This window comes from Diceros bicornis, chromosome 4, assembly GCF_020826845.1.
Source record: "Diceros bicornis minor isolate mBicDic1 chromosome 4, mDicBic1.mat.cur, whole genome shotgun sequence".
NCBI lineage: Eukaryota > Metazoa > Chordata > Mammalia > Perissodactyla > Rhinocerotidae > Diceros > Diceros bicornis.
Window position 1 is genome coordinate 53,266,672 of NC_080743.1, and position 24,197 is coordinate 53,290,868.

The window sequence follows — 24,197 nt, forward strand, 5'->3', positions numbered from 1 at the left end:
CACCTCCTGCTAGCCTCCCTTGATAGCTCTCTGCCCTTCTTCCCCTTCAGCCTGGAGCAGCTCTGTTCTCTGTCCTACTCCTAAGCAAAACCTTCTCTCAGGAAAAGACTTGGCACCTTTATACTTGAGGTTACATTCTGTCCTTATATCTTCTAGTTATTCTATTATCAGTCTCATCCTTATTATGAATTATCAAGTGAAAAATCTTTGTCCCTCAAGGTAAAGAAAACAATTTCAGGGGTGGTTTTTCTCAGCACTTTCAGTACCTTAGTCTATTTCTAACACACACACACACACACACTCACACACTCACACAAAGGAAGAGGAAAAGGAGAAAACAGCAAAGGAGGGGGTGGAGGAGAGAGGAGAAAAAAATTCACAGTGGGGGAGGAGGAAAGAGAGACAGGAAGACCCCTGACTGCTAAAAAAAACCCATTCTGTGGTTTTCAAAGACCATACATCTCAGTAATGAAGGCATGAACAATGACGGAAGTGGGAGATGGTGTTTCAACAAGACTAAAGAAGAAGTTAAGGACTGAGAGCTCATTCGAAGTGCTTTCACCAGAGCCCCCAGCCTGAGAGCAGGAAAGAAGAACTTCTGTCCTGAGGTAAAGAGCCCCACTGGGGATCTGGGGTCTGGGAGTAGGGATGGGACAGCTGGCAAAACTGCTCAGGCAAGGATAGGCTTCCAGTGAGGTCCCTGAGAAACCCTGTTTCTTGAAGGGAAATGTCCTTTACCCTCAGGAGCCTGGGAAAGAGAAGTATTACTTGTGGAATCTGGGCCAGCATGCTGGCTCTTCTCCAGTAGGCTTTCAGGGACATGGGCCCCTGATGGGGAAAGAACCACACTGTGTGTTCACGAGAGGGAAATCCAGGTGAGCTCCTTGAGGTAGCTGTACCTGACAGAGCCTGAAGGCTTTATGCTGTTCTAAATGCTCCAGGCTACTTTCTTTTGTTCAGTGCTCATGGGGGACGAATGACAAAGGGTCATTCTTATTAATAAAAAGAAGATAGTTACTAGAGGAGAGTTACCAAGGTTTGGATCACCTCTTCACTTGACTCCTAAAAGCCTGGACTGGGGCAAACCACTGTGCTCCCTGGAGCTTGGAGCTGGCCCTGTGAGGCACCTTTGAGGGAATTTCACATCCCAGATGTATGCTCTGAGGGTGACGCAAACAAGGGAGGCTTCAGGCCACTGGCATGATTTTGTCAGAGTAAACCTGGGAAGTCCAGGGTGAAAATAATGGTTTAGAGATAGTTTTCCCCAAGTTCTAGAGTTAGGCACTTTAGTGGGAAAACCTTTCACCTAGGAATCAGGGGACCTGGTTGCCTCAGTTTCCCTAGTTGCAAAATGAGGAGCCTGTTCTGCAGGAGTTCTTAACTAGGGGTCCATGGATTCATTCATGGGATTCATGAATTTAGGGGAAACATTACATTTTTATTTGCACCGATCTCTAATTGAAAGTAGCATTTGCTTCAATTATGAATGTAGGCAACAAACCATAATAGAATTTGCCATCAATAGAAGTCACAGATATTTTCAAATGTCATTACAGTTTGTATAGATTTCTCAAAATATCATTTGCGCTCATCACTACTATGAATTACCACAGTTTTTAGGCCAATGCTAGAGCTAAAGAAGCACATATACTGCTCTATCACACATGCTTCTAATGTGTGGACAACTGTTTTGATATAATTTGTTTCCTCTGTTATCCTATGCATTTTATTTTATTAATTTTTTTTGAGATTTTTTTTGATGTTTTAATAGTTTATAACATTGTGAAATTTTGGGTTGTACATTTTTGTTTGTCCATCACCATATATATGTTTCCCTTCACCCCTTGTGCCCACCCCCCCCACCCCCATTGCCCCTGGTAACCACAATACAGTTTTCTCTGTCCATGTGTTGGTTTATATTCCACATATGAGTGAGATCATCCAGTGTTTGTCTTTCTCTTTCTGGCTTATTTCACTTAACATAATACCCTCCAGGCCCATCCATGTTGTTGCAAATGGGACGATTTTGTCTTTTTTTATGGCCGAGTAGTATTCCATTGTATATATATACCACATTTTCTTGATCCAATCGTCAGTTGAGGGACACTTAGGTTGCTTCCACTTCTTGGCTATAGTGAATAATGCTGCAATGAACATAGAGGTGCATAAGCCTCTTTGGATTGTTGATTTCAGGTTCGTTGGATAGATTCCCAGTAGTGGGATAGCTGGGTCATAGGGCATCTTTATTTTTAATTCTTTGAGGAATCTCCATACCGTTTTCCATAGAGGCTGCACCAGTTTGCATTCCCACCAGCTGTGTATGAGGGTTCCTGTTTCTCCACATCCTCTCCAATATTTGTTGCTTTTTGTCTTGGTGATTATAGCCATTCTAACGGGCGTGAGGTGATATCTTAGCGTTGTTTTGATTTGCATTTCCCTGATGATTAGTGATGTTGAACATCTTTTCATGTGCCTATTGGCCATCTGTATATCTTCTTTGGAGAAATATCTGTCCATTTCCTCTGCCCATCTTTTGATCGGGTTGTTTGTTTTTTTGTTGTTCGGTTGTGTGAGTTCTTTATATATTATGGAGATCAACCCCGTGTCAGATGTATGTTTTGCAAATATTCTCTCCCAGCTGGTGGGTTGTCTGTTCATCTTGATTCTGGTTTCGTTTGTCTTGTAGAAGCTCTTTAATCTGATAAAGTCCCACTTGTTTATTTTTTCTTTAGTTTCCCTAGTCTGGGTAGGCATGTCATCTGAAAAGATTCCTGTATGACCAATGTCAAATAGTATGTCGCCTATATTTTCTTCTATGAGTTTTATAGTTTCAGGTCTCACCTTCAGGTCTTTGATCCATTTTGAGTTAATTTTTGTGAATGGCCATAGCAGATGGTCCACTTTCATTCTTTTGCATATGGCTGTCCAGTTTTCCCAACACCATTTATTGAAGAGACTTTCCTTTCTCCATTGTATGTTCTTAGCTCCTTTGTCGAAAATTAGCTGTCTGTATATGTGTGGTTTTATTTCTGGGCTTTCAATTCTGTTCCATTGATCTGTTTGTCTGTTTTTGTACCAGTACCATGCTGTTTTGATTACTATTGTTTTGTAGTATGTTTTAAAGTCAGGGATTGTGATGCCTCCTGCTTTGTTCTTTTTTCTTAGGATTGCTTTAGCTATTCGGGGCCTTTTGTTGCCCCATATGAATTTTAGTATTCTTTTTTCTATTTCCGTGAAGAATGTCATTGGGATTCTGATTGGGATTGCATTGAATCTGTAGATTGCTTTAGGTAATATAGACATTTTAACTATGTTTATTCTTCCAATCCATGTGCATGGGATGTCTTTCCATTTCTTTATGTCATCATTGATTTCTTTCAATAATGTCTTGTATTTTTCATTGTATAGGTCTTTCACCTCCTTGGTAAGATTTATTCCTAGATATTTTATTCTTTTTGATGCAATTGTAAATGGTATTATCTTTTTGAGCTCTCTTTCTGTTAGTTTGTTATTAGCATACAGAAATGCAACTGATTTTTGTAGATTGATTTTGTACCCTGCGACTTTGCTGTAGTTGTTGATTATTTCTAATAGTTTTCCAAAGGATTCTTTAGGGTTTTCTATATATAAAATCATGCCATCTGCAAACAGTCAGAGTTTCACTTCTTCGTTACCTATGTGGATTCCTTTTATTCCTTTTTCTTGCCAAATTGCTCTAGCCAAAACCTCCAGTACTATGTTGAACAGGAGTGGTGAGAGTGGGCAGCCCTGCCTCGTTCCTGTTCTCAGAGGAATGGCTTTCAGTCTTTCCCCGTTGAGTATGATGTTGGCTGTGGGTTTGTCATAAAGAGCCTTTATTATGTTGAGGTACTTTCCTTCTATTCCCATTTTGTTGAGAGTTTTTATCATAAATGGATGTTGTATCTTGTCAAATGCCTTCTCTGCACCTATTGAGATGACCATGTGGTTTTTATTCTTTGTTTTGTTGATGTGGTGTATCATGTTGATTGATTTGCAGATGTTGAACCATCCCTGCATCCCTGGTATAAATCCCACTTGATCATGGTGTCTGATCTTTTTAATGTATTGCTGTATTCGGTTTGCCAATATTTTGTTGAGGATTTTTGCATCTATGTTCATCAGCGATATTGGCCTGTAATTTTCCTTCTTAGTATTGTCTTTGTCTGGCTTTGGTATCAGGGTGATGTTGGCCTCATAGAATGATTTAGGAAGTGTTCCATCTTCCTCTATTTTTTGGAATAGTTTGAGAAGGATGGGTATTAAATCTTCTTTGAATGTTTGGTAAAATTCACCGGAGAAGCCATCTGGTCCTGGATTTTTATTTTTTGGGAGGTTTTTGATTACTATTTCAATATCTTTATTTGTGATTGGTCTATTCAGATTCTCAATTTCTTCTTGGTTCAGTTTTGGGAGGTTGTATGAGTCTAAGAATTTATCCATTTCTTCTAGATTGTTCAATTTGTTGGCATATAATTTCTCATGGTATTCTCTTATAGTCCTCTGTATTTCCGTGGTATCCATTGTGATTTCTCCTCTTTCATTTCCAATTTTATTTACTTGGGCCTTCTCTTTTGTCTTAGTAAGCCTGGCTAAGGGTTTGTCAGTTTTGTTTATCTTCTCAAAGAACCAACTCTTTGTTTCATTAATCCTTTCTACTGTTTTTTTGGTCTCAATATCATTTATTTCTGCTCTGATTTTTATTATTTCTCTCCTTCTGCTGACCTTAGGCTTTGTTTGTTCTTCTTTTTCTAGTTCTGTTAGGTGTAACTTGAGGTTGCTTATTTGGGCTTTTTCTTGTTTGTTAAGGTGGGTTTGTATCACTATGAGTTTCCCTCTCAGGACTGCTTTTGCTGCATCCCATATGGTTTGGTATGGCATATTTTAATTTTTGTTTGTTTCCAGATAGTTTTTGATTTCTCCTTTAATTTCATCAATGATCCATTGGTTGTTCAGTAGCATGTTGTTTAATCTCCACATCTTTGTCACTTTCCCAGTTTTTTTTTCATGGTTCATTTCCAGTTTCATAGCCTTATGGTCTGAAAAGATGCTTGTTATGATTTCAATCTTCTTAAATTTATTGAGGCTTGCTTTGTTTCCCAACATATGGTCTATCCTAGAGAATGTTCCATGCGCGCTTGAGAAGAATGTGTAGTCAGCTGTTTTTGGGTGGAGTGCTCTGTATATGTCTACTAGGTCCATCTCGTCCAGTTTTTCATTTAAGTCTAATATTTCTTTATTAACTTTTTGTCTGGATGATCTATCCATTGCTGTAAGTGGGGTGTTAAGATCCCCTACTATTATTGTGTTGTTGTTGATTTCTCCTTTTAGGTTTGTTAATAGTTGTTTTATGTACATTGGTGCTCCTATGTTGGGTGCATATATATTTATAAGTGATATGTCTTCTTGATGGAGTGTCCCTTTTATCATTATATATTTCCCTTCTTTGTCTTTCTTAACCTGTTTTATCTTGAAGTCTACTTTGTCTGATATGAGTATGGCAACACCTGCTTTCTTTTGTTTGCCATTAGCTTGGAGTATTGTCTTCCATCCTTTCACTCTGAGCCTGTGCTTGTCTTTAGTGCTAAGATGTGTTTCCTGAAGGCAGCATATTGTTGGGTCTTGCTTTTTAATCCATCCTGCCACTCTGTATCTTTTGATTGGAGAGTTCAATCCATTTACATTTAGGGTAATTATTGAAATATGAGGGTTGAATGTTGCTGTTTTGTCACTTATTTTCTGGTTCTTTTGCATTTCCTTTGTTTCTTGTCCCATTTGTTTTGGACTGCCAATTCAGTTTGGTTGTTCTGTCTTATGATTCTTCTAGTTTTCTCTTTGTTTATCATATGTGGTTTTAATTTGATTATTTGTTTAGTGGTTACCTTGAGGTTTGGGCGAAAAATCTTCTGTATGAGATAGTCCATTATCTGATAGCCTCCTATTTCCTTATACTAAGTCAATTCAGTCACTTTCCTCTTCCCCTTCTAAGTTGCTCTTGTTATACCTTATTCTATCTTGTGTTGTGGCTGTGTGTTTACAGTGATGAGGTTAAATTTATTTTTGGTGAATTTCTTCCTTTGATCTTTGAGTTTAGTATTTAAGTGGTTGCTAACCTATTCCGGTAAAGATCTACTATTTCTCTGATTTTGTCTACCTACTTTTCTCCTTACTCCAAGCTTTGTGTTCCCTTTCTCTTCTTGTTTTCAGGCCTGAGGGCCTTCTTGAGTATTTCTTGTAGTGGCGGTCTCGTGGCCATGAACTCCCTTAGCTTTTGTTTATCTGGGAGAGTTACTATTTCTCCATCATATTTGAAGGATATTTTTGCTGGATAGAGTATTCTTGGCTGAAAGTTTTTGTCTTTTAGTATTTTGAATATATCATTCCAGTCTCTTCTAGCCTGAAAAGTTTCTGTTGAGAAATCCGCTGAGAGCCTGATGGGAGTTCCTTTGTACGTTATTTTTTGTTTTTGTCTAGCTGCCCTTAATATTGTTTCTTTGTCGTTGACCCTGGCTAGCCTTACCACTAGGTGTCGTGGTGAAGGCCTTTGTCTGTTAATATATATAGGAGTCCTGTTGGCTTCGCTTACTGGTATTTCCTGCTCCTTCCCCAGATTTGGGAAATTTTCAGCTATTATTTCCTTGAATAGGCTCTCTGTTCCTCTTTCCCTCTCCTCTCCCTCAGGAATACCTATAATTCTTATGTTACATTTTCTAATAGAGTCCGATATTTCTCAGAGTCTTTCTTCATTTCTTTTTAGTCTTAGTTCTCTCTCTTCTTCCATCTGGAGTATATCTGTATTCCTATCCTCTAAAGTACTAAATCTTTCCTCCATATTGTCAGCTCTGTTCTTTAAAGATTCCAGATTCTCCTTTATCTCCTCCATTGTGTTCTTCATCTCCATCAGCCCTGATAGGTTTTTCTTTATGATTTCAATCTCTTTTGTGAAGAAACTCCTAATCTCATTTAATTGTTTGTCTGTGTTGTCTCGTATTTCGTTGAGTGTTTTTATGATAGCTATTTTGAAATCTCTGTCATTTAGTTTATGGATTTCTGTGTCTTCGGGGTTGATTTCTGGGTGCTTGTCATTTTGTTTCTGGTCTGGTGATTTCATATATTTTTGCATTGTGGTTCCTGTGTTGGTTTTGATTTTCCTCATCCTGGAAGTCTCTGGTTGCAATTTCCACCTGCCGCCACTGTCTGGTGGTAAAGGGCTGTGTAGTCTAAGCCCCCTGCGCTCTGCCCCAGTTTTTCTGCTGCGATCCGCAGTCTTGTTTTGTTTTGTTTTGTTTCTTTTCCCCACTGCGATCCACGGGTCCAGTCCAGTTTATTCAGGTCTGCCTCGGACCGCTAGATCTGGTCGAGCTGCAGACTCCGGGTTGCGGGGAGGGGGGAGCTCTCTCTTTTGCCCTCTGGGTCCCTGACGTGGGAGGCTTCTCGTTTGCCCCTCTTTATCCGCTCTCTGGGTTGCTCAGATGTTGATGGTAGCCCTGTGGCTCCTCTGAGCCCTCTGTGCGGGAGTTTCCCACTGGCTGAGAGAGCCCGAAGAGCTACAGTTTCCCGCCGAGGGCCGCCCCTCCCCCCTCTCTGGGAGCCGCGCGGACCGGATCGCTGATCTGATGGGGAGGGAGCGGAGTTCTCCTTACCTCTCCCCACTTCCTCCGGGGGCCCAGCACGTTCCGCTCTCAGATGTGCGGCAGTGTGGATCCCTCCGCTCCAGCTTTTCACTGTCTGGGATTCCGTTGTTGGTCTGTGGCTGTTACTTTTGTTGTATTTTGTGGGGGAAGAATTCACGGGAAAGCTCACTCCGCCATGATGCTGACGTCACTCTCCTATCATATGTGATTTTGTTTTGATTATTTGTTTAGTGATTACCTTGAGGTTTGTGTAAAAAATTTTGTGTATGAGATAGTCCATTATCTGATGGCCTCCTATTTCCTTATACTGAGTCAACTCAATCACTTTCCTCTTCCCCTTCTAAGTCATTCTTATTATACCTTATTCTATCTTGTGTTGTGGGTGTGTGTTTACCTCACCTCAAGATGAAGTTAAATTTATTTTTGGTGAATTCCTTCCTTTGATCTTTGATTTTGGTATTTAAGTGGTTTCTAACCTATTCTGGTAAAGATCTACTATTTTTCTGAGTTTGTCTACCTATTTTTCTCCTTGCTCCAAGCTTTGTATTCCCTTTCTCTTCTTTTTTTCAGGCCTGAGGGTCTTCTTGAGTATTTCTTGTAGTGGGGGTCTCGTGGCCATGAACTGCCTTAGCTTTTGTTTATCTGGGAAAGTTACTATTTCTCCATCATATTTGAAGGATATTTTTGCTGGATAGAGTATTCTTGGCTGAAAGTTTTTGTCTTTCAGTATTTTGGATATATCATTCCAGTCTCTCCTAGCCTGTAAAGTTTCTGTTGAGAAATCTGCTGAGAGCCTGATGGGAGTTCCTTTGTACGTTATTTTTTGTTTTTGTCTAGCAGCCCTTAATATTGTTTCTTTGTCGTTGACTTTGGCCAGCCTTACCACTAGATGTCGTGGAGTGGACCTTTGCCTGTTGATGTATTTAGGTGATCTGTTGGCTTCGCTTCCTGGTATTTCCTGCTCCTTCCCCAGATTTGGGAAGTTCTCAGTTATTATTTCCTTGAATAGGCTCTCTGTTCCTCTTTCCCTCTCTTCTCCCTCAGGAATACCTATAATTCTTATGTTACATTTCCTAATAGAGTCAGATATTTCTCGGAGACTTTCTTCATTTCTTTTTAGTCTTAGTTCTCTCTCCTCTTCCATCTGGAGCATATCTGTATTCCTATCCTCTATAATGCTAATTCTTTCCTCCATATTGTCAGCTCTGTTCTTTAAAGATTCCAGATTCTCCTTTATCTCCTCCATTGTGTTCTTCATCTCCATCAGCACTGATTGGTTTTTCTTTATAATTTCAATCTCTTTTGTGAAGAAACTCCTAATCTCATTGAATTGCTTGTCTGTGTTATCTTGTATTTCACTGAGTTTTTTTTATGATAGCTATTTTGAAATCTCTGTCGTTTAGGTTATGGATTTATGTGTCTTCAGGGCTAATTTCTGGGTGCTTGTCATTTTCCTTCTGGTCTGGTGATTTCATGTACCTTTGCATTGTGGTTCCTGTATTGGCTTTGTTTTTCCTCCTCCTGGAAATATCTGGTTGCAATTTCCACCCCCCCGCCACTGTGTGTGGGTAAAGGGCTGTGTAATCTGAGCCCCCTGCGCTCTGCCCCGGCTGTTTGCTGCTATCCAGCGGTGGCTTGGTCTGGTCTGGTGGGCTGAGCTGCAGGGTCTGGCTTGTGGGAAGGGGGGGAGCACTCTCTTTTGCCCTCTGGGTCCCTGGTGTGGGGGGTTTCTCATTCACCCCTCGTTATCCGCTTTCCTGGGATGCTCAGATGTTGATGGTACCCCATAGCAGTTCTGAGTCCTCTGTATGGGAGTTTCCCACTCGCTGAGAGAGCCCGAAGAGCTACGGTTTCCCCGCAAAGGGCCGCCCCTCCCCCCTCTCTGGGGGGGGGGACACGGGGGACTGGGATCGCTGATCTGATGGGGAGGAAGAGGAGTTCTCCTTACCTCTCCCCACTTCCTCCCGGGGCCCAGCACGTTCCACTCTCAGATGTGCGGCAGTGTGGATCTTTCAGATCTTGCTTTTCGCTGTCTAGGATCTCGTTGTTGGTCTGTGACTGTTCCTTTTGTTGGATTTTATCTGTGGAAGAGTTTACGAGGAAGCTCACTCCGCCATGACGCTGACGTCACATTGTTTCATTCAATGGAGATTTTTAAAGAAGAAGCCATAATTAGATGGCATAGCCTGACACAGTGGAAACAGATGAATAATGGACTTCTTGGTGTGACACTCTTCTTGGGTCTGGGGACCTTATTTTATTAATTTTTAAGTGTTTTTCTGAGAAGGGGATCTGCAGGCTTCACCAGACAACCAAAAGGGCCCATGGTGCATTTATGTTAACATTGAAAAGCCCTTCAACCTTGAAGGGCTTCAAGGTTGTTGAGAGGGGTCAGAGCCAGAAGCCTGAAAAGCAGACAAGTGCTCCAAGTGCCTCCTGACCCCACCTTCCGTTTACTTACCAGTCTGGTTCTACTTGAAGGAAGTTGGGGCTGTGATGATTGATGAGATCTGGTCTCTGGGCCTGGGGCATCTTTTTTAGTTTTGTGGGAGCTCTGCAAACAGAGGTATTTGTGGAGCTGATTGCTAACATTCTAGCTCCTTTGAGAAGTTAGATCTGGGCTTTGGCGGCAGAGAGAATGGTCAGTCTTTACAATCTTGTCCCCACCAGTGACAGTCCCCACTCCCCAGAAAACCTTGGGCTCAGCTTCATGTGTCATTTAATCATCACAACGTTCACATGAGGGAGCCTTAAACACGAGAGAAATGTGAGGCTGAGCAAGGTTAGTAACTTGCCGGAGCTTACACGAAGCTTGGATTTGAATCCAGGAATCCATGTGCCTCCCACTTGAAAAAGTGGGCAACAGGAGGGTGTTTACTGTTGGCTGCGATTTTCTCCATCCTGAGAGTCCAAGGCCATGGGCAGCCAACGTAGCTCAGAAGCCCTGCGAAAGACTGAAAAGTGAGGATGCTAACTAATCTGCACCCTCATCCTTGCCCACTTTGGGGCTCACCACGTTTTATGAGGGAGAGGAGTACTGCCCCTGGCATGTGGTGGACCAGGAAAGACCCCAGACTTCCCTCCTCGAGCACCTCCTCACGCTTGTTAAGGGCCAGTTGCAGCTCTTAGTACACGCTGTGTCCCCAGGACCCACCAGACCCAATCTTGCACTTTCTGCTACTAGTTAAGTTTTCTCCGGCTCGCCTGCATGCCGGACTCTGCGCCCCGCCGGCTCACCCGCCCAAACAAAAGCTGTGCTGAGGAACTGCGGGTGGGGGTGGAGGGTCATCTTCGGCTTCAACTGGAAGGCAGCGCCCTCTAGCGGTCACAGTGCAGAACCAGCAGTGTGTGCTCTGCCGGGCCCTGCCTGCATCATACAAGAGTGCTCCCCATCCTGAGCACCAAGGTCATCTATTCCAAGAGCACCCTTTCCCCATGGCCCCCTCCTGCCCCCACCCTTCCTGAACAGCCCACGACAGACTTAGCACGCTCTGCTCCAGCTCGGTCCTAGGCACCGCGAAGCCTAGCCACTCCTGCATCAGCGCCTGCAAGCCAGCCAGCCTGTCTGCCACTCTTTTCTTGGAAGCAGTCCCTACCCCGCCCCCCTCACATCCCGCTGCAGCAGTCTCTCAGGAGACACGCCTGGAGAAGGGACACGACCTTCTCAACGTCTCGCAGACAGCTAGTGCAGAGCCAAGACTGGAAACCAAAACTCCCCAGCCCACTCCCACATTACATCACCACTGTATCCATCAGGCACCAGCGTCCCCAAGTCGGCAAACATCTGTCAAGACCTAACTCCACTGCCACCTTGCATTCCCGCCAGATCCTTCATTCGGAATTTCTCCTTGTCTATTCTTTGATATACTTTATGACCTTATTGTTGTTTTCACAGTCCTCCTCATGTTGCAGCTGTTCCTGAATGTATGGATGAGTGTGAGAAGAGAGAGAAAGGAAATGAAACTCCAAGAGAAAGACCCCATAACTTGGGGGTTAGAATCCTAGCTCCCCCACTTAGAAGCTGTCATTTTATTCTAGTCACAATGCCTCTCAAAGCCTTCATATGCTTAGCATAAATGACATATTTTTAAATAACCATAACCGCGCAGAGTTTGATAAGAACTAAACACCATCATGTATGCGGATGTGCCCGGGACACTGAAAAGTGCCTCAATTACCAGGAACCATAAAAATAATCATGGCTAACATTTACTGAGTCCTTCCTCTACGCCAGGCACTTTAGTAAGTAGTTTACACAGGTTGCATCATTTAACCCGCACAACAATGCTGGGAAGTGTATTATCACCATTTTATAGATCAATAAGCTAATTTTCAGAGAGATTAAAAACTTGCCCAATAGTACACAGCTCCCAAGTGTCAAAGCCCAATTACAAACATGTCCTTCTGACTCTAGAGGCTGCATTGAACCACTGAAATAGTCTGCCTCTGTTGTGTAGTAATTTCTCCGTGCCCTATGGTGCCCGAAACGTAGTTGCTCAGTGTTTGTCAAATATATACATTTATTCAGGGCTGAGCATAGTGCCTGCCCCAGGAGCCTAAGAAACTTGCCCAAGTCACACAGCTAGTATATTTTGGGACCAGGACTCGGACACAAGTAGTCTGGCTCCATAGCCTATGCTTTTAACCACGGTCCTGGGCTGAATGAATAATTGCAATCCCTCTTTATCCTCCTTTTCAAATCAGATGATGCTTTGTAGCTAGACACCAAGCATGTCACTAAACTTTCAAAATCTGTTTCAAGAGCCAGCAGGACATTCTGGTGGAGGCACAGTGCAGCAGGAAGGTGTGACAACACAGGAGAGGGAGCAAGAGGTCAAGGCTAGAGCACATCACAGGGGCCAGACCACTAGGCTGCTGCTGGGATTTTTATTAGGATTGTGACAAATTAATAGGTAAATATGGGAAAAATTAACAATTGTCTCTATTTAGAGTTTCTTTTATGTTCCTAAATAGCACTTTATAGTTTTTATCCTATAGGTCCTAATAGAAATCTTGTTACATTTTAAATTCCTGGGCATTTTATGGGAGTTTCTTTTGTTGCTATAACGAGTGGGATTTTTTTCTTCTATCATATTTTCTCACTAGTATCTAGGAAAGTGTATCTAGGAAAATTAATCATTTTATGTATTAATTTTATAAGTGAATATCTTATTAAATTTTATGTTATAAATTTATACATTAATTTTATTTATTATTTTATATAAATTTTAATTACATAATATTCCAAACTAGGGATATGCCATAATTTATTCAACCATTCTTTGACCAGTGGGTCTTCCCCTTTTTCTAATTTTTTGGTATTATAAACACTGCTGCAGTGAATATTCTTGTACATATATTCTAGCACACTCATGCTTTTATTTCTGTAAGGTAGAGCCAAAGGTACAGGGTATATTTTACCTAGAATGAATGATTGTGACTATTTCCTCATATACTTACCAGAATTGGATTTATCATTTTTTTTTCATTTTTGTTCATCTATTGGGTGGTAGTTCTGAACCCTGAATTTTTAAAAATTTGCACTTCCCTGACTGCTAGTAAAACTTAACTTTTCATTTCATTTCCTCTTTTGTGACCTGCCTATTCAAATACTCTACCGTTCCTTGTTTCTAATATTGTTAATTAATTCTCTTGGATTTTCCAGATGTAAGTTACATCATGTATAAATAGTAATTTTGCCTCAACATTTCCAATATTTATATCCCTTACTTTATTCTCCCATCTAAATGCAATGGCTAACATTTCCAGAATAATGTAAAATAACAGAAGTAACAGGAAGCATCTTTGCCTTGCTCCTAATTTTAATAGAAGTGATCTTATATTTTACCATTAAATATGATGCTAGAATTTTATGAGATATATATTTCTCTATTATGGTGAACAATATTCATCTATTACCATTTTCCTTAGGGTTTTAGTAGGAATGAATGTAAGATTTTGTCAGGGGCCGTCCCCATGGCTTAGCAGTTAAGTGCGCGCACTCCGCTACTGGCCGCCGGGGTTCGGATCCAGGCGCGCACGGACGCAGCGTTTGTCCAGCCATGCTGAGGTGGCATCCCACATACAGCAACTAGAAGGATGTGCAACTGTGACATACAACTATCTACTGGGGCTTTGGGGGTGGGGGAAGGAGGAGGATTGGCAATAGATGTTAGCTCAGGGCCGGTCTTCCTCAGCAAAAAGAGGAGGATTGGCGTGGATGTTAACTCAGGGCTGATCTTCCTCACACACACAAAAAAAGATTTTGTCAAAAGATAATATTTATGTTCTTCTTTTATCTATTAACATCTTAATATTTATATATTTCCTAATATTAAATCATCCAAGAATTTCTAAAATGAATCCTACTCCATTTGTCATTATATTTTTAATATCCTGCTAGATTGATTTGTTAATGTTTTATTTAGTATTTTCACATGAATAGTCACAAGTGAGATTGGTCTGTAGTCCACTTTATGCTTTCTTTTAAGGTTTTGACATTAGTAAAAAGAAATGAGATTTCATTCTTTTTCTATGCTGTTAATTTGAATAGCATCAGAATCATCTTGAAAAATTTACTTATCAACTATTCAAAGCAGTGCTTTCTGGGAATATAGTACCAAATAATTTTCTCAATTTCTTCCAGGGTTGTTTTGGCCTTTTAGGTTTTCTCTTTTTTTTTTTTTTTTTTTTTGAGTCAATTTTGGTCATTTGTATTTGCATAGAAATTTATTTATTTCAACCAGCTTTTCTAACTTTTTAGCACAGAGTAATACAAAAATGTCCCTTGTAACTTTTAGTTCCACTTATATTTATGATTATTTCTCCTTTCTTATTCCTAATTTTCACTTTCTTCCTTTTTCTGTTTATTCAACTAGTTTATTTCTATTTTATTGTAGTTTTCCCCCATAGGACCATGAGCTGGAATTTAAAGGATGATTAAGAGTTTATCAGACAGAGAAAGAAAGGAAGGTATCTCCAGAAGAGTAAACAAGAAATTTGCAGCTGTAAAATAGCTTTGGTATACAGTGGGTGTATGTATTCAGAGGGTGGCAAGAAGGTGTATCTGGTCCTTTGGGCTCCTGAAGAGAGAATCAGGGCTCTGCCTTCTACCAGCATCACAGGGAGGTAATGAGGGGGAGAAAGGAGGGTGGGGCTCGTTCCACGGCAAGATACTACTGGGTAGCCAGAAGAATGACAATACCCACTACATGGAGTCATTGAAATCTTTTAAGTGGAGAGTATGCCAAATTCAGATTTGTGTTGTTGAGGGTTTGTTTTTTCAATATTTTGAAGTAGGCAGCCTCCTCATTTTACAGATGAGGAAACCGAGGCCAGAGGACGACCTGAGACAAGCCCAAGGAAACAGAGATATCAAGAGTTGGAATGAGCATTCACCCAGGTTTTCTGGATTTAGGAAAATTTAGGAAATACTCTGGAGGAAAACATCCTTCCCTGAAAAGAGAGGATAATAACATCTGTGAAGATTAAATGATTCAATGCACGTAAAGTGCCTGACACGTAAAAGGCCCCTACAGTTATAGGATTGCTTTCTCCTTGTCCTCCATTTCATTTCTAAAAATTAAGTTTCTTTTATAGCTTACATTTTTGCAATATACTGTTTCTACTGCAAAACTTTTTAAATTAAAAGTAATATATCCATAAGGTAAAATAAATCAACAAAAGATTATACAATGAGAAAAAAAGCTTCTTACAGTTACCTTCCTCCCTACTCACAGTAACCACCCAACTAAAACTCATCATTTTTAATATTTTCCATTTAATCCTTCTGAAGGTTAGGGTTATAATTTTTAATTATACACCTTTATTTCTTGATATTTCAAAGAGTATCTAATCACCCTACCCCACGAGGAACAGAACATCCTACAGCACCTCTTGCTTGCCGATATTTGTTAGTAATATTTAATGTTTTAGTCCTTCTAGTGCTCATCTTCATAAATTTAAATGGAATTTTTAAATCTTTATTGTTTTATCAATTTTACATGATTTCTTACCCTCCTCTGAAAATTGAGGAAATCACACAGACTTCTTTCCTCCTCTCCTTTGACTCTAATTTACCTCATTTTTGTAAGATACTTTTAAAATTTTTACATTGTCAAGGTTTCTAACATTATTTGTTTTATAATGTTAAGTGATCCATGCTATGCCTATAGGTTTATTCTATAAATTGCAAACTAATATGGAAAACTAACAATATTACAATTCTGTAAATATTTATAATTAAATCAAGCAGTACGATTATATCCAAAGAAAAAGAAATATAATCTTATGATATTAAATCTATGCTCCTTAGAAGAGAATGTTACAAGTGTCAAGGTCAAATGGACTTCTTTTTCATTTCTTTCCAGATGTCTTCCATCCTCCAGATCATATTCAATGGCTGCGGTTTCTTATATCTTACTGTCATAATATATTTTGTCTTCCTTTTTGGCCATGTAATACCTCCTTGAGTAATTTTCTTCATAAATGGGGAGAGGTGGTAAACTTCCTTGGATCTCTGTTCTTTATTTATTTACTTACTTACTTACTTACTTACTTAGTTAATTAGTGAGGAAGATCGGCCCTGAGCTAACATCCATGCCAATCCTCCTCTTTTTGCTGAGGAAGACTGGCCCTGAACTAACATCCGTGCCCATCTTCCTCCACTTTATGTGGGACGCCGCCACAGCATAGCCTGCCCCTGACAAGTGGAGTGTCGGTGCACACCCGGGCTCCAAACCTGGGCCGCCAGCAGCAGAGCGCGTGCACTTAACCGCTATGCCATGGGGCCGGCCCCCTGTTCTCAATTTTATATACATGGTATCATAGTGTGTGTGCATATATATGTACATATATATGATTTTTTCTTTATATTATATATTATCTTTTTAAATATGTTATTTGATATGTACAAAAATATGTAACATCTATCTAAAAATATAAAGCATAACAATATAATTAACACCTATGAGCCCACTGCACAACTACAGAACTAGAACATAACCAAAAGTGTCCTCTACCTACGCATTCCTCCCCTACACCATCCTATGGACAAAGTAAGAAAGGTAAAGAAGAAACAACTTATGGAAAATAGAATTTTTTTAATGTAGCTTTTTGTTTTTGACATTTATGCTAATTGCATTATGGCAGAGAATGTGGTCTTTATGGTACTGATTCCTTAGGATTTGCATTATTGGCTAATTTGTTGTTAGTGCCGTCCAGTCCATTCCAGCTCCTAGTGACCCTGTGTACAGCAGAGGGGAACCCAGCCTGGTCTTTTTGCACTGTCTCACCTTCTGGCGCTATATCAGACAATGCTCTGCTGCTATGCACAGGGTTTTCATGGCCAATTTATAAACTACTAAAATGTTTAAATATATTTTTAAAACATCTACACAATTTTTTAAAATAAAAATGTCCTCATTTTACACACATAGTTCTGCAATTTTCTTTGTTTGACATAAGGGTATATTATGGACATCCCTTCATATTTATAGAACTAACTCATTCTTTTTCATAATATATAAAATATTCTATTGTATGGATGAATCAAAATGTATTCAACAATTTCTCTTTTGATGAAAGTACAGGTGTTTTCTTTGTCTTGGTTTTTGTTCTATTTGACTTTTTGGATATGGCGATAATCCTTCTTAGCTAAGATTAAAAGATATAAATATAAAAAGTAAAACAATAAAAATATTGGAAGAAAATTAAAATGTCAGCCTGAGAGAAACTTTCTTAAACAATACAGGAAACACAGATGACTTAAAAGAAAAGATATGGGCCGGCCTGGTGGCGTAGTGGTTAGGTTTGCGGGTTTGGATCCTAGGTGCAGACCTACACACCGCTCATCAAGCCATGCTGTGGAGGCGTCCCACATACAAAATAGAGGAAGATTGGCATGGATGTTAGCTCAGGGACAATGTTCCTTACCAAAAAAAGAAAAAAAAAAAGATAGATGTATTATACTTAACTGCATACAAATGTAAACTTTCCTTATGGAAAAAAACAAAAAAAAAAATGGGAGGAAATATTTGTGGAAAAAAAAAAATGGCAGGTTAATATCTCTAACATAGAGAAAGCTCCTAAAAGTTGTTTTAAAAAAAAAATGCAGAGAATATGAACAGGCAATTCATAGAAGAGGAAATACTAATGAACAACAAATGTATGAAGAGATCCTAACCCTCACTAGTCATGGAAATGCAAAATAAAACAACAGTGAGATCTAATTTTTCACCCATCAGATTGGCAAAAATATAAAAGATAAATAATATCCAGTGCTGGCAAGCACATGAAAAAAATGTACATTATCAAGTATTCCTGTTGAACATCTGAATCTGAACCACCTTTTTGGAGAGTAATCTGATAATATATAGCAGAAAAAAAATTTAATGTTCACATTCTTTGACCCAGCAATCCAACTTAACTTAGAAAAAAAACCTGAAAATATAGCCTTTAGTGCTGCCCTATGTCTCTTCCTTTCTTTCCTCCCTCTCTTCTCTCTACACCTCACTTGATTTACTACCTCACTTCCCAGCCAGCTGAACTCTCATGCCCTAGCCCTCCTCCATCAGACTCTAGCCAACCGAAGCTGGTGCCTGAAACAGGGAGACGGTCTTGGAGCCCTGGAAGGCCTTGACTAGGTGTCCCCCTGTGCTTTCAGGAAAGTGAGGCCAAGGACATCAGCAGAGCCAACATCTGCTTCGAGTTCCTGGAACTGCTGACAACGTGCAGGACACTGATGGCACCTGGCAGAGACTGCTGTGCCCTGGCCATTCTGCTGGCAATTGTGAACATCCAGCTTGGTGGTGAGGACAGCCCATCCCCAGATCCCCAGGGCAGAGACAGCCATCAGGGAAAATCTTGGACTCCTGAGGGGGGATGGATCCCGTGATTTTTTTTGTCTGGTGGGGAAGAAAAGGACCCACTCTTCTTGACACTAATGAAAGGGTGAAAAGTCTAGTTTTTCTTTTTTGTTAGAACTAATACTAATGCCCTCCCCAACTGACATCCTGCCTCTGCTATGTGTTGCAAAGAACCTGGTAATCTGGCTCTCCATCCAAGATTCTTTCAGGCTCTTACATACTATATGTTTATGAAGTCCAGGTTTGAGATCCAGATACTACACTGTTTGTCAACTCTGGCAACCCATTTAACCTTCTGTGCCTCAGTTTGTTAATCTGTAAAATGGAGACAAGAATACCTGTTTCTAGGGCTATATCTTGGATTAGATGTATACAAAAGCACTTTAATAAAGGCCCTATAGAAGCTCCAGTTGGAGAGTAGAAATAAAATAGAAACCATTTCTGAATTAATGAATAGCTGGGATTGCAGGTCTCCCTCAGATATGGGTATAGCCTGTATACTACTCTTCTAAAAGGGTGGTATTTATGGTATTTAATGTCTATGGGGCAGCCCCCATCTCTGCCTCAACATTTATGTGTAATTTACCATGTATACCGGGCCTCCCATGGCTAATTCTTCCCTTCCCCTTCCAGCATGCATGCACATCCTCACCTCAACTTCCCAAGAAGAAAAGCGACTAAGCTTAATCTGTACTGTGTGGTATAAGACAGAAGAGGCTGAGGGGGTAATAGTGTTTTTGTGCAAGGACAGGAATGCGGACTGTACCCCTGAGACCAGCTTGGAGCAACTGAGACTTAAACGGTATTCTGGGACAGATGGTGTCAGTGAAAGATCATCTCAGTTGGTGTTCACCATAGACCAGGCTACGCCATCGGACAGCGGGACCTACCAGTGTTGTGCCAGAAGCCAGAAGTCAGATACCCGCCTTCAGGGCCATTTTTTCTCCGTTTTAGTCACAGGTGAGCCCCTGATATCCCTAATGCCACCAGGTGGGACAATAAGCACGGTCAACAGCTGGAGACCATAGTTATTTCAGGTCCTGGACAGGCAGTCTCCTCGGGAAGAGTCCCTCCCATTACTCAATCCTTTTCCTTCACTTCCACTGGCAAATCCTGTCTTTCCTCAAAACATGTATACAAAGGTAATCTCATTTTGTCTTTAATTTAAAAAATCTTACTGATGTAGCCATCTCATTTTTATTGACACTGAGACTGAGTCACAAGGAGGTAAAGCAACTTGTCCAATGCCACACACTGACCAGTGCCAGTAAAAGCAGATAGAGGTCTGGAATTTAGGCCTCCTGATTCCCAATTCAGAGCGCTCTCAGAGATAGAGCTGTTATTTCTAAATGCAGATACCGAGCCTTCAGGCTTGGACAGAGAGATGGATTTGAGATAAAATGAATGGTTGTCTTAGAGAGCATTTAGTTGTAAGAAACAGAAATCCACTCAAGCTGCCATAGATTAAAGGGGAAAAAATAATAAAGCAAGAAGTATAGCTGGCCCTCATGAGTTCTAGTTTCTGGAATCAGAAACCAGAAAGCCAACAGAACCCAAAACAGTTACTGTCTTACTCTCTCTGGGGCAGCAAGGCTTCGAATCTCTGCATATCTCCTTCATTTTGTGCACGCTCCCCGGCTGTTACTACTTTGGCACAGCCTAAAATGGCCACTCCACTCTCAGCTTTATATATATGACTTCCTCATATGCCCATCAGAGAGTGACTTGCTGTGTTTCTATATTCCCAGACAACAGAGCAAGTCTTCAAAACTGAAAATTATGTTCTGCCTAGAATTCTACACCCAACCAACCAACCAATCAAATGTGAGGAAAAAACAGACACTGTCAGATAGGCAATGACTCAAAAAAAATTCGTATTCCACGCTCTTTCTTAAGAAGCTACCAAACGTGCTTCAGTAAAACAAGAAAGTGAATCAGTAGGGTATATAAAATGGGATCCAGGAAATAAGGAGTCTAATAGAGGAAAGAGGATAAGGATTTTAACTTAGGCTAAACTGCTTGACCCACTCCAAAAGATGGTTTTTCAATGAGATTTGCGAACACCTAGTCCAAGGTGACTAAGCTATTTTTGCTGTCTCTCTGGCAAGACTTTATTCGAGTTCCTTCAAGGTAGGAACTTATTTGTATCCCAAGTGTGACACACAGCAGATTTTAGTGTATTTATTGCTGCTTCAGTACAACATCATCATCCCCCCCCAAATGTTAAAAAATACACACTTGGGCAATGAATTATGCTGAGAGTATCCTTGGAGATCATAAAAAGATGTTCTGAGATGATGCAAAGAGGTATTAATGATCTCTGAAACCCTCCCCTGATCCACTGATTCTCTTTTGAACCAGAGACAGGGAACTACACAGTGACAGGACTGAAACAAAAAGGACGCTCTGAGTTCAGCCCTAGTAAAGATACTCTCAATTCAGGCTTCCGGCAAGAAAATGTCTGGGTGATGCTGGTCACCAGCCTGCTGGCCCTTCAAGGTATGTTCAGAAGAGCCTTAAGCACCCCAAGCAATGAGGTGCTATTCCTTTGACATCTTGGTTATTCTCCAGGAGAAGGGTGGAAAGGAAGCCCAGAGTGGGAGAGGAAAACACTCCTCAAGCCCTGGCTCTCCATAGGAAAACATCAAACCAACACGAGGGCAAAAGTGGCCCAAAGGGACTAAAGATTTCATACTAACTAAGGGAAGATGGATGAATCAGACGTCCCACTGGGTAGGCGGTCAGATCTATCAAGGAGGCCTGCAGGAGAGGCAAGTAAATACAGCTGCCTCTACTCAATGGATGAACAGAGGGCTACAAGTTGAGGCAATAGATGTTTGGTTATTATGTGAAGATGAACAAGGCAAGAGACAGACTTGGTCTGGAGGTGGATTTTGAACAATGCAGCTCTTTGTTCAAAGGCTGATGGCCAAAGTGAGTATATTAAATGCTTGTAGCTGAGTCCTCTGAGCATCATTTATCAATATGGATCAGGGTTTTCCCTACTAGATAACAAAGAGATTGGAACTTGCAATGATTTGTCATTATGTTTTTGCATAATCAGTAACTGATGCAGGTTTTTGCTTATCCTTGGCATTCTTAATTCCATTTCATTTAGGCTTCCCTCAAATCAATAACTACCACTGTTTGAGTGCCACCAAAATGTAAGCTCTTTAAATTTAAATGCTGGGACTTGGTCTTGTTTACCCCAACAAAAAGATAGTACTAGGCACATAGCAGGCTCTTAACAAATTTGTTTAAAGAATTTGTATGATGGGTTAGGCTTTACATGTGGTGACTCGAACCTCATACAACCCTTCCAGGTTCTCTGATTACTAATCAGGAAACAGGCACAAAGAGGTTAAATGTTGCCCAGTTCACAGGAATTAATACAGGTCCTTTTCCCTCTAAAACCTTGTGCTCTCAGTAATTACCTATTACATGCTAAGCACCTTCTCTCTCAGCTCCTTCACCAGCCTTCTCCATTCTGAGATTGCCTCATTCCCAGAAATGGGACCACCTAATACTCCCTTATTCCAGGCCCTTAACTGCAAAGTATCAAAAGAAAACAGAGACCTTATCTGTGATCCTTGACAAGGACCTGCCAAATGTAAGGCAGCTTTCAGGAGGAAACTGATGAATATCAAGCAGCACGACCTTGTAGATGTAATTTTTTATTGAATCTAAATTCCCTCAGATAATTAGGCTATTCTGTTAGTGAAATAAATTTTATTTCTTCATACAGAATAAAAACTCTAAAGAGAAGAGGAAATTGAGTCTAGCCATACAATCTACTACCATTTACTTCCTTTGACTCCCAAGTTACACTAGAGCAAAACACCTCTAAGCTCTTTTCCCCTTTCCAGTCAGGTGAAGAGAAGAAAGAACTTAATAGACCATTCCTTTTCTTTATCCTCCTCCCCCAACTCAAGGCTTAGCAGAATTATGGAAGAGATAATGTTCAGTAGAACAAAAGTACACACGTTTTCTCAGGCCTAGAGGGATCACGTAGATCAGGTTATCATGCTTTCATGTGACAAAAAGGAGAGAGTTCCCTGGATCTCTGTGCCTCTCTCAGCTCATGAAGCTAGTATTTCAGTGAGTATCCCTGTCCTATCACTGTGCCAACCATTCAGTGCCACACATGGAAAACCTATCTTGAACTTTTTGAGTAGCACCTATTTCTTCTCTAACTGTCCCACCTTCCAGCAAGGAGAGACCAAAGGTTGGCTCTCTCCCCACTTCCACCAAGATCAGTTAGATTTGCTCTAAAGATCACAACTGCAACTTGAGCAATAAGACACAACACATGGAATGTGTTCCTTCTTTCCTTTTCCATTCCCTCTCTAGTCTAAGGGCCTATCAAACACACATCCCAGGGTGAATTACATCAGGTATTTTGTTGCTATTTTCAGTTGTGTGGCACTAATACAAACTTTCCTTTTTCTTTCTACAGCTCTTTAAACCTTATGCCAGAAGAAACATTTTTAAAAAAGTTATAGCAAGATAAATCTGATTCTCTTTAGTTTGGTATCTTTCATATTACAATCTGTATAGGGAAGAAAAAAACAGGGCACAGGGAAAGAGATGCTAATATGCCAAGAATCTGGAGAATATAAGGCGGGGCAAATGAGTGTATTCCTTGACCTCCCCTCCTCACTGCCAGAGCAAACCTGCCTTTCTTCCCAATCCAGTCACCAGTAAATAAAAAGAACAGCTTTCATAAAAGTGGCTGGTGTACAGTTCTCACTCAAATATTGGATAAGTATGTGTGTTTTTGTATCCCAGAAGAACTTTTCCTCCCTCCCTTCCAACATAGTAAAATAAACAAGCAAGTTAAATGAAATAAGAACACAATTTTTTTGGAAGAAATTTTTATTTAACACTGTAAAAGGAAGAGAGGGGTAGGAGAGGAGAGGAAGAGAGCCAGACCCAGTGACTGACTTGGCATGAAAATCAGGAAAGGAAGAGAGACCTTGGTGTTCAACAGCATCCACACAGCACTGCTGGAAGAAGAGGAAGATTTGTGCAGACTGGGTGCACCACAGATCATAACTGTCTAGCTTCAACTAAGTACTTGTCAACCTCTTTGGTCATTTCTCTTTTTTTTTAAATAAATGTCAAAAGCAATATTTTCAGCCTAGTCTTTCCTCCTAAATTCACAAATCCTCTTTTTCTTTGAACAGTCAACCTCTTGTGATAGTTAAGCAGAGAGGAGGGGGCAGGATATTCCTAATAGGAAGAACTACATAAATAAAGGAAGTAGGAACACAGATAATTTAACTGGAGCTAAATGGCAAACCATCAGAAGGAAATGGACACCTTACCTGTGATCCTTGGCCAGAACCTGCCAATTGTGGGAGCTAAGGTTTGTGGGAACAGAGAGAGAAGGCTGAAAGAGATGGGTAAGACCCTTATTAGTGATGGTCTTGAACCACAAACTCAAAGAATTTTGGATTTTGTGTCTTATGGAGGTAAAACGACTAGGCATGGAGTTAAAAGACCTGGATTCAAATTCTGGCTCTGCAATGTACCAGCTACATGTCATTGGGCAAATGAAGTTTTAAGATGTTTACTTATCTGTAAAATGTGATATTGCCTACTTTATCTTCTGTTTTCACAGGATTGTTCTGAGGATCAAATGAGATTCTGGATTTTAAACCCAGAGCCATTTAAATTC

At 40.5% G+C, this 24,197-nt stretch overlaps 1 protein-coding gene across 1 annotated transcript; it reads left to right on the top strand.

The window, feature by feature from the left end:
* Positions 1–457: 457 nt before the first annotated feature.
* On the top strand, positions 458–23,091 carry CD160 (CD160 molecule). The gene is made up of 5 exons (XM_058538976.1): positions 458–608; positions 18,316–18,460; positions 19,151–19,477; positions 20,879–21,016; positions 22,974–23,091. The coding sequence occupies exons 2-5, from the start codon at positions 18,394–18,396 to the stop codon at positions 22,979–22,981; spliced, it is 540 nt and encodes a 179-aa protein (XP_058394959.1). The 5' UTR covers positions 458–608; positions 18,316–18,393; the 3' UTR covers positions 22,982–23,091.
* Positions 23,092–24,197: the final 1,106 nt, after the last annotated feature.

Excerpts from the sequence above, each read along its gene's own strand:
- CD160 (XM_058538976.1), top strand. The coding sequence starts at position 18,394 with ATGGCACCTGGCAGAGACTGCTGTGCCCTGGCCATTCTGCTGGCAATT. Across the intron at positions 18,461-19,150 it reads TGTGAACATCCAGCTTGGTG|CATGCATGCACATCCTCACC; the intron begins GTGAGGACAGCC and ends TTCCCCTTCCAG. Across the intron at positions 19,478-20,878 it reads TTTCTCCGTTTTAGTCACAG|AGACAGGGAACTACACAGTG; the intron begins GTGAGCCCCTGA and ends CTTTTGAACCAG.